Below are 10,501 nucleotides of genomic sequence, written 5' to 3' on the forward strand. Positions count from 1 at the left end.
AATAGCAATTCATACTCTATTCCATTCACAATATCAAATAAAGTAATAACTATTCTATTCTATTCTCATTTTATTTTATTTTCACAGAATAACAATTCTATTCCATTCTTATTTATTCCGTAAACCAAACGTGTTATTAGACTCATGGTCATCAACGTAATGCTGGTAGGCGTATGAAAGAAAGCCCCAAATAGCCAACACCATGGCGACTACCTTTATACAATCCATTCTGTCACCAAAGAAGATAACCGCTAGAATTGGAACCACAGGCAACCCGAGAGCACTTACGGCATTGCCAAAATGAGAAGAAACCTCAAAAATCAGTCCTGTGACTCCAACGGCAAAACCCTGCCATGATATAGATATCCATACTAAATTCATGACATATGATATCTTTCCAAGTTCATATTCTTCCATTTCTCCCTTTACACCTTTCCATTCTCCACTAGCAAAAAGTCCCACCAGGATTGCACTTGTTGCTACTAGTGACTGGTAGATTATCATATCCATGACTACTGCAAATGTATCCCTTTTTATAAGCTTCCGAAAGCAGAGCTGAGTTAAAGAGAGCACGAATCCGTTCCCAGCAGATGCACCAACAGTGCATATGAATCCGATCACATACTGTCCTCTTGAGACTCCCCGGGGAGTTGAAGAGGCATCGTGAGACGCAAGGAGGATGGAGGAGATGGTGAGAAGGATCAGAGAATTGACTATGAAAGGAGTGAAATTTTGGGGATTGAGGAAATAGGAGAATAAAGCGTTGAAAGCTAACTGGGATGCACAAATGAGGGAATATGTAGACACAGGAAGGTACCGCAATCCGGTCGAGTAAAGAAAGCAGTATGCTGCTACAAGTAGGCCAAGGGACATATAAACTGAAACAAGAATCATGGTGGGTGGTTTTCTTGTGTTAGGACTGGTTGCGGTTGAATTTTTGAGTGGTGAGAAGCAATAGTAAAGAATGAGAACTGGGAAGCCTACCGGTTGCATTAGTGTTGCCATCCATTGGCTCTTTCCTCCTTTGTCAAAGTACAGCCTTCCCAACATTGTACCAACTGCCTGGTCAGAAAGCACAAAGAGTACATACAAAGCTATCCGTAGCCATTTAGATCTAGGCGCTATTGATTGATTTGAAACCGTCGTATGTTCCTTCGGTTTCTCTTCTTCAGTCTCCTGAACTGGTAAAAAAACAAAGGATCGACTTAGCTAGGGAGCATCAATCAACGTTTCTGATGAACTTGGTTTTCCTTAAAACAATTGACTCTATGATATATTATACGATTGTTTCTCTTTTCAGCTACCAAGTCTTTACTTTGCAAAGCAGAGAGATTAGCAAGCCTGTTGAATATTTTAAAGCATAATAAGAAATCATAACTCAGAAAAGGGAAAAATAGAAATTGGTTCTATTAATTCTTTTAACCGATCATCTCCCCAAATATTTATAAAGCTGGCTAACCTGTGATCATTGAGTGTTGCAGTTGCGCATTTTCTCCCATGTCAAAGACAAAGAAGTTCTTCGAAGATCAAGTCACAAGAAAAAGGACAGCAGAAGAGATGTTATAGACTCGTACTCAAATGACAACGAAACTTCTTGAACGTGAATGAAGAATCAACCCATTGGGCCTTAATCCAATTTGTTACAGTAAAATTCCTTTGGGTAAAGACGTAAAGTCGTAATTTCTTTGGCACGATCCCTTGTATGTACACCGTCCATGCAAAGCCGAAGAATGTGAGTAGAGAACAGAACAGTATCTCATTATCTTTTGGCAAGCCAACACGCCCGAAGGCATTGGTTCCCAATTCGATGCTGGCATCCCATTAATTGGGTTTTGAACAAAAAAAAAAAAATTTCTTTTCAACCAATAAAATGGTTTTCATTAATAATCTGCTCCAGGCAGTGAGGAATTCCTTTTCAAAAAACAAAAAGTAAAACAAGAAATTGCCCCCAGGTGAGGTCCCTCTTGTCAGCTTAGCTAGTTGACATGCATATTACTATGATAATCTGAGGAAAGAGGACGCGAACATTTTCTTGTTTACTAAGTTTCTACTATTAGCATTATTAACTTATTATCGGTCATAAGACGAAGATAAAGATTCTACCAACTGCACATGCTTCGGCTTCGCTCATTCATCAGTTATGGCGTGATCTTCCTTTGTCTAGATTAATTGGTTAGATTATATTCTAACATCAGGTTTCACCTCTTTTATTCCTATCACTAATCCACCAACCAACTTTTTCATCCATACATGATATATATATATATTGTAAGATTTGGCCATAGTGATTCATTTTGTTACGGGAAGAGAATCTGAGGAAAACCCAAAATTTCATTCTATTCCTAGACTATTTACCGGCCAGTCATGTTAATCATGCTTCTCATTTTCCCTTTTCCATGCATCCTCTTTTCCCTTGAACTGCTCTACCTTTATCAATTCCATGTTCTTTTAGTAGAGCATTCGAGCATATATATATATGACTAAAGAATGTGTTGTAACAGATTTATGCATGGCTTTGAAAACTTCCTTTTCTGTTAGCATCCAGGAAGAGAGAATCTTGACCATTCAAAAAGAAAAGAAAAGATTATTACACAAAGTAGATCATTACCTCACCGGTAACTTGCTAAGTGGAAGTTGAAAGGAATATGAAAGAGAGAGTAATTATCCACAAAGGATTTTATGCTTTTTTTTACACATTTGGAAAGTGGTATGAATCAGGTAACAGGCGACGCTTCTTAAAAAGAAATGAAGCATGACACTTTAGTACATATTCTGCTTGAAGGCTATGGCAGATGCAATTGCTGTAAGCCCCTCTGCAATATTGTGAATCAAGCATTCAAGCTTTCTAACAGCTGGGAATTGTAAGTCTAAGCTCCGATCTCCATCACAATCATTGATGAACCGATCAAGGATAAATTAATTTGATACGAATTTGTCTTCCGAGCTATAACCTTTAATAAACTGGCAACTAGAAGAAACTTATTGGTAGAAAGCTGGTCTTAAGCTTGATTACCCTCTCCAGGAGAGAGATCTTCAGAAATGTCACTGCCTATTCTGTTTTCAATCTTCAGCTTTCGGTGGTCCAGATAGTGCTGATAAACATAGGAAATGAAGCCCCAGATAGCCAGCACCATGGACATTCCCTTTATTCCGTCCATTTTATCATGGAAAATGAAGACAGCAATTACTGGAACAATAGGCAAACCAACTGTCCTTATGGAAATGCTGTAAAGGGAAGACACCTCAAAAATTAATCCTACAGTACCAATAGCAAAAACCTGCCAACCCATAGCAGTCCAAAGCAAAGTCATGACATAGGAAACCTTCCCCAGTGCATATTCCTCCATATCTCTCTTCAATCCCTTCCAATCCCCGCTAGCAAATAATCCCAACACTATCGCGGATGACGCAACCATTGATTGATATACTATAATATCGAGGACAACTTTAAATGTTTGCCTCTTTAGTACCTTTCAATAAGCGAGCTGGTCTGACGCAAGCAACAAACCGTAAATTGCAGCTCCACAAATGCTGCATATGAACCCGGCTGCATACTCTCCTTTAGAGACTCCAGCAGGCTTTTCAGAGTTATTATTTACTACCAAGAGAACAGATGAACTAGTAAGGAGAACTAGAGAATTGATGATGAATGGAGTGAACTTTTGTGAATTCAGGAAATAAGAGAAGAAAGCATTAAAGGCCAACTGGGATGCTGTAATGAGAGTAACTGTAGAGACAGGAAGGTACTGTAAGCCGACTGAATAAAGATAGCAGCTTCCAGCTGAAAGTAGCCCGAGGGGTACATAGACCAATATTCCCAACTTCAGGAAGGATGGTGGATTTGGGTCGATAATGTTATCTGCAGTGCGAGTCTTGCGTAGAAGAAAGCAGTAGCACGGGAGCAGAATGGGGAAACCTCCAAGTTGGGCAAGTGTCGCCATCCATTTGCTGCTTCCACCTTTCTCAAAGTAAAGTCTTCCGAGAACTAGAGCTACCGACTGGCCGCAGAGGAGAAAGATTGTATAGACAACTATCAGGAGCCACCTTTTGTAGTTCCTAGATGGAGATCTTCTTATGTGGTTGGTAGCATTTGTTTGCTCGGTTGGATTTTCTTTAGCTTCTTGATCTGGCAAATGTAAAACCATTGTTTAGTTCAATGAATAACAGACACATGCTGTTTACAAATTGCTTCTTTTTCCTTCCTTTTCCCTTTCCCCTCGAAACCATACCCCCGCTAATAATGCTTCTAAACTCCATAGGATTTTGTCAAAAGCATAAAATATGAACAATTCTACAAAACAAATGTATAGGGTGCCATCTGATCATATGAATGATAAATTCCATATATACAGAAACAAACTTGGAGTTGTTTGGAAGAAGACATGTTTCAAGGTAGCTGAAGATTTAATCTTACTATTGCAGTAGGACAATATTTGGTAAAGGAAAACTACAAATCTTAGTCGTAATATATTCACTCAATGTCTGCAATTATACATCTCAGTCAGTTGCACATTTTTCTTGGGAAAGAAAAGAGCAGAGAAACATGTTATTGACTTTCTGTCATGCTTCTAAGAGAATGTTTCAGTAAGCATTCTAGAAAACCACCTTACCTGTGATATCGAGTTGTATCTGATGAATTTCTGCCATGTCTAGCTATCAAGCCCAGGATACAAAGATCAGCGAAGGATTTGCAGTCAGAAATAAAATCAGGCACATGTATTTAAATAGTAGTCTAGCTCTGCCTAATCACATTGCTGGTACTTGTGCCCTTCGCCCTTAGACCAACTGCTACGCTTTCTTGTTGCATGCACCTTAGTTTTTCCTTTTATTAAAAGAAAAATAAAAGAGAAGTACAACTATTCTAACTTGAACCTATGCCATCTTTATCACTTATCTAACATATCGAAATAAAGAGATAATCCAAGGTAGACTTTTTATAATTAAGAACTCGAAATATTTAGTCTCTTGGATGACGTATAAATGTGTTTTAATGACATCATAAAAGCTTTTTTTTAAATAAGTTTTTGAGGCCAATCTGGGGGAAAATTCAATATGAGTTTGACATCATCAAATTTTCTTAAGAACTCATTTTTATATTGAAGGATACGTACGGCTAAAAAAAAAGGACAGGTTACGTAACTTAGTATCCTACTAATTAACTTTTTAATTATTCTCGCAAATTATTATTTCTTTTCATTTTAGTCCGTTCAATTATGCTAAGTTATAAGATTTTAAGCACATAATTATGTTCATATACAGCATTTCTTCCTTTACGGTATCAGGACAGAAACTTTTTTTTTTTTTTTTCAAATAACCCAATTTTTTTGTATAATTTAAATATTATTATTGGTCGGAAAAAAAATATTAGGAGTGGGTGGTATTATGATAATATTGTTTTATGTACCAATCTGTTTTTATTTTTTTATGACATCATCGTTATAGTAATAATTCCAAGCTGTTCAGCCTTTTCCGGGCAAAAAATATTTGAGAGAATTGAAGCCTTTTTTGTATAGCAAATGACGTGTTTTTCTCTTTTTAATTCTTGAATTATCGGTAAACAAGATTCCCTTAAGGATTAAAATTTTCTTTTCCAAGCAATCAAACACGTAATGCATCACCTAGCAGTGTATACAAAACCTACTCACACTCTTTGCAAATAATCCTGACAAGAAGGACAATGTTGCAGTTTCAAGTTTTGTATTTTAGTCGGCCGGCGAATTGAATTTAATAATCATTTTCTCAGAAAAAAAACAAAAGAAATTAGATAAGCATATTCCTCATAATTAATCATATGCTAATGAGTATGAAAGGGTACTAAATTTGTCTGTTTAACATAAGTATTTTTTATTGATGAATACGGAGATGCAACTTTTAAGTAAGTGACAATTAGTAGAACTTTCATTATCTCAAACAAAATATACATATATAATTAAAATATATTATTTTTCATCAAAATATATCCCGTCATTTTTTTGGTTTTATTCGTACTTATGATTTGAATGTTGCGAATCATTTTGGTTAGGTAGATTTATTATTATTATTATTATTATTGAATTCAGTTTCATGAGAACAATTACAAGAATTTTAAATTCTCTAAATAGGTCATAGAAATTATAAAGACTGTTTTGACAAATTGAATGTTTCATAAATATTTTTGGAGAGGTTAATATATGATGATTTTAAAATTTTACATGAGAAGTAACCAAAGATAATTATAAAAATAATAATATTATATATATTAAGTTATATATATATAATAAAAAAATTAAAAATTAAATGATAAAACGACAATCACCACACGCCACTCCCTTAGTTCCGCCTTAATAATTACTTAAGACTACTGGACAAAATGGGGAGTGGATAAAGAAAACATGTTTATAGGAAAGTGCTGATTTTCCACCTGCTCAGCTTAATGTTTGCTGAAGCAAAGAGGTGGCTCGGTGTTAAATTGTTGTTTGCTATGCTTACTAATATGTTAAGCCTCATGGCTTAGCAATCATGGCTTGTTTTAAAGCTTGAGCTTTTTTAATGCAATCATGGCTTAGCAAACAAATATATTTGATTAAAACGTAAAATAGGATGAATAATGTAATAATATATATTGGTTATCACCTTCATCATCCATTAGGTGGAAGCTATTATGGGTTTGTTCTCGCCTTGAGAAAGATTCTTTATTTTCATAGATTTTTAACAATTAGAGACTCTAATAACACTTTGAAAAGTATTGTTACGACTTTTCTATATTAAAAAAAATTCTTAATATATTTTATTGGAAGAAATTTATTGATTTAAACTTAAAATCTTTTGGGAAGATCAGCAAATCTTAATATTTGACTAGTTCAATTTGTTTGATTTAAATTCGATTATACACCACACACTCAAGCACAAATTTAAATTCAATTTGGAGTGATATCAAATCTTATCTTTATTTTAATTAATATTTTAAAAGTAAAATTTTGGTCAACTTGAGAAGTGTGTTTTAAAAATTGTTCGACTTACGTAAAATTTGAAAATATTTTTTACTATATTTTTTTAAAAAAAATGTTAACTTATTGTAGATGAACTTACAAATTCCTGTACTTCAAAAATAAATGAATGTATGTGTTATCTGTTTTTGCAATCATTAATACAGAATCTTCATAAACTATTTCCTGATAGAAAAAACATAAGAATGGGAGCTGAATACTGTATGTTTCAGCCTAAAGAAGACAATACGTATATGGGAATCTTCTTTTTTTTTTTTTCTCTGCATAAAGGATTAATTTGCTGATTTTACTTCTAGATAGTAATGGTTATATGCTTGTCACTTGCTAAAGTCCAGTTCAAAGGAACCGGCAATTTCCCTTGTATCAAATGAACTAAATATAAGCATACATTTATACAATTCGGGGGTACTCAGCAGGGCTATGACAAATACAAGTGGTCTCTTAGCTAGCTTCTCTTCTACAAAGGTGAAGGTGATGCATGCATGTCCAAGTCACCTTAATGATCGTACATTTGCAATGTGTACCAAGCTTCCTAACAGCTGGAGATCATAAGCCTAGCTTCGATGCCCATCACAATCATCAATCAACACATCTTCCAGCGAATAGCCTAATTTGATAGTAATCCTCAACCATTTCACAGGCTAATATTGGAAACATGATAGTAGAAACTTGAAATAAGGGAACAGGATCGGTCTTTTCATTCATTCATTCATTCATAAAAGCTATTAAGCTAGACTCTATGTTCTGTACCCTGCAGGGCGGCTGAATGTTTGGATTACCCTCTTCTAGTTGAGCAAGCTTCACAAATTTCCACTGGTTTTCCCTTTTTCTGTCTTGGACTTGTAGTCATCAAGATAGTGCTGATAGACATAGGAAATGAAGCCCCAAATAGCCAGCACCATAGAGATTACCTTTATACCGTCCATTTTGTCGTGGAAAACAAAGACGGCAATTATTGGAACAATAGGCAAACCAAATACACTTATGGCATTGTAGAAGAGGGCAGACACCTCAAACACTAATCCCACAGCACCAATGGCTAAAACAGCCCAACATATAGCAGTCCAAAGCAAAATCATGACATAAGAAAAGTTCCCCAATTCATATTCCTTCATTTCTCTATTCAACCCTTTCCAATCTCCGCTAGCCAAAAAACCCACTAATATGGCGCTTGATGCAATGAGTGATGGAAAGATTATCATATCCATGACATCAGTAAATGTCTGCCTCTTCACAACCTTTCGAAAGGCAAGCTGCTGTAAAGCAAGAAACAGTCCAGTACCTGCAGTTCCAAAAATGGTGCATATGAACCCAGCCGCATACTGTCCGTGAGAAACTCCAGCAAGCCTTGCAGAGTTGTCTTGAAACACAAGGAGAACTGAGGAAATGGTGAGAAGAACTAGAGAATTGATCATGAAAGGAGTGAACTTTTGCGAATTAAGGAAATAGGAAAAGAAAGCATTGAAGGCCAGCTGAGATGCGGAAATGAGGGTAATTGTAGATACAGGAAGGTATTGCATGCCAACTGAATATAGAAAGCAATTTCCAGCTATAAGTAGGCCAATTGATACATACACCAAAACTAGCTTAAAGAACGATGGTTGTTTCGTTTCTGTAAGACTTGCATTGAGATCGTTGAACATTTTGCGTGTAGGCATGCAATAGAAAGGAAGGAGAATTGGGAAACCTGCAAGTTGAACAAGTGCTGCCAGCCACTTGCTATTTCCACCTTTTTCATAGTAAAGTCTTCCCAGCAGTGTAGCTACTGACTGGCCGCAGAGGAGAAAGATTGTATAGAGAACTACCCGGAGCCACCGCTTGTACTTGCCAGATCGGGACACGGTTATTTCTCGGTTGGTGGCATTTACATTTACGGCTGGATTTTCTTCTTTAGCTTCTTCTTCATCAGCTGGCATATATCAAACAATTATTTACTTCTCTTAGCAACATAACAAAAACATGTAATGTTCAAAATAGCTTCTTTTTCTTCTCATTTTCTTCCAAGAAAATATTGCACTCTGCATTCATGCTTATAATTTTGTTTACGTTTTTGTCTGATATTGCAGATATTTGAAGTTACGGTAAGCATTTGATGGCATTGGCAAATTCATTTTCTTTCATATGTTGGTGGTTCTAATAATTAGGTTTGCTAAAACATAGAGTTTAAGCCTAGCCAACTCCAGATTCTTTTAGTCAACCTGGTTGATTGGATTAATGATAAAATCCATGGATAGAAGCAAACTTGGAGTTCTTTTAGAGGAGAGACATGTTCCAACTTCCAAGGTAGTTCTAGATTTAACTTAATTACTATCTCAGTAGAAAATATTCTGTCGACGATAACATGAATCGTAGTCAGAACAAAAATGACTTGAATATAAATCAACCTTAACTTAAAACTACGACCTCTAGGTGTGCGTGCGTGTGCGGGCGCGCGCTTACTTCAGCAGGAATATACAAAAATATAATCATTACTTTCCTAAGACGTGTCAGTATAGTTGGAAGCATATATCAGCTCCATAAACAATCCCTCTAATGGGAAATTTTTATTCTCTCTCTCTCTCTCTCTCTCTAACTAAAAGAAAGCCAACTTCAGAGATGATTCACATAGTATACGTTGAAAGTACTTATACATAAGAAACTAAACTTCTGCAACTGAAATATCATATGAACACTGATCAGATGGCACTTTTTTCTTGGGGGTACTGTTAACTTTGAGAAGAAAAAGTGCAGAAAAACATAGTACTACTACCATACTTACACCTATCAAATGATCTTTCAATAAGAAAACGGGGAAATTAAGGTGGCTTACATATGATGGGTAGTTGTAATCGCTGAGCTTCTGCCATTTCTAGCCAAAGGCTTTTTTTTTTTTTTCGAATTTTTGGAAGAAGAAATCAGGATTATTATCCAGAACAATGAGGCAAAAAATAATACAGCAGAAGAGATATTGCAATCAAAGGGGTGAAAAGGAAAAAAATGAACTTATGTCTGGGGATAAATGATGCCATTAATTAGTCCATGCATGTACATGTCCCATTACCGACAATATATTGACCATTGGGAGCTAGCTAGGAAAATCAAATCATTGTCCTTGCCAAATACAATGTATATCCATGGGCCGACATTTCTGAAAATGTTTTAATTTTATATTATTTATTTAGGATTTAAGGTAGTTTCATTATTATTTTTTTTTTACAATTTTATAAAAAGTGAGGTCAAATACTCCAAGTAAAAGTGATTTATTAAAAAAGTAACTTATGTATTAATATTTACATACTACAAAGAAAGACAAAAAAATTTCTTTTTATAATTTATGTATTAATTTGAGTTCATAATTACAATTTAACTAATAGAAAATAGTATTATATGTCAAATAATATTTTGAAATTATGATTTTTTTATTTATTTTATACATATATTACTTGATTATTTAATTTTTATATTTAACTTTATGTGGTTTGTGGATACTTATATTTAGTTCTGATCAATGAATAAAAAATTATCATATTGTTAGT

The 10,501-nt window shown here is 35.0% G+C and overlaps 2 protein-coding genes and 1 pseudogene across 2 annotated transcripts; all 3 read right to left on the minus strand.

Annotated features, from left to right (window-relative positions):
- On the minus strand, positions 106 to 1,110 carry LOC18596547 (probable purine permease 9; the record flags this gene model as incomplete). The annotated part of the gene is made up of 1 exon (XM_018122843.1): positions 106 to 1,110. A coding segment is annotated over one exon (1,002 nt), but the record flags the coding sequence as incomplete, so codon positions are not given.
- LOC18596548 lies at positions 3,000 to 4,145 on the minus strand (annotated as a pseudogene).
- On the minus strand, positions 7,278 to 9,955 carry LOC18596549 (probable purine permease 10). The gene is made up of 2 exons (XM_018122712.1): positions 9,796 to 9,955; positions 7,278 to 8,895 (listed from the first exon to the last, which is right to left on the minus strand). The coding sequence occupies exons 1-2, from the start codon at positions 9,830 to 9,832 to the stop codon at positions 7,787 to 7,789; spliced, it is 1,146 nt and encodes a 381-aa protein (XP_017978201.1). The 5' UTR covers positions 9,833 to 9,955; the 3' UTR covers positions 7,278 to 7,786.

This window comes from Theobroma cacao, chromosome 6 (genome assembly GCF_000208745.1).
Source record: "Theobroma cacao cultivar B97-61/B2 chromosome 6, Criollo_cocoa_genome_V2, whole genome shotgun sequence".
NCBI classification, from domain to species: Eukaryota; Viridiplantae; Streptophyta; class Magnoliopsida; order Malvales; family Malvaceae; genus Theobroma; species Theobroma cacao.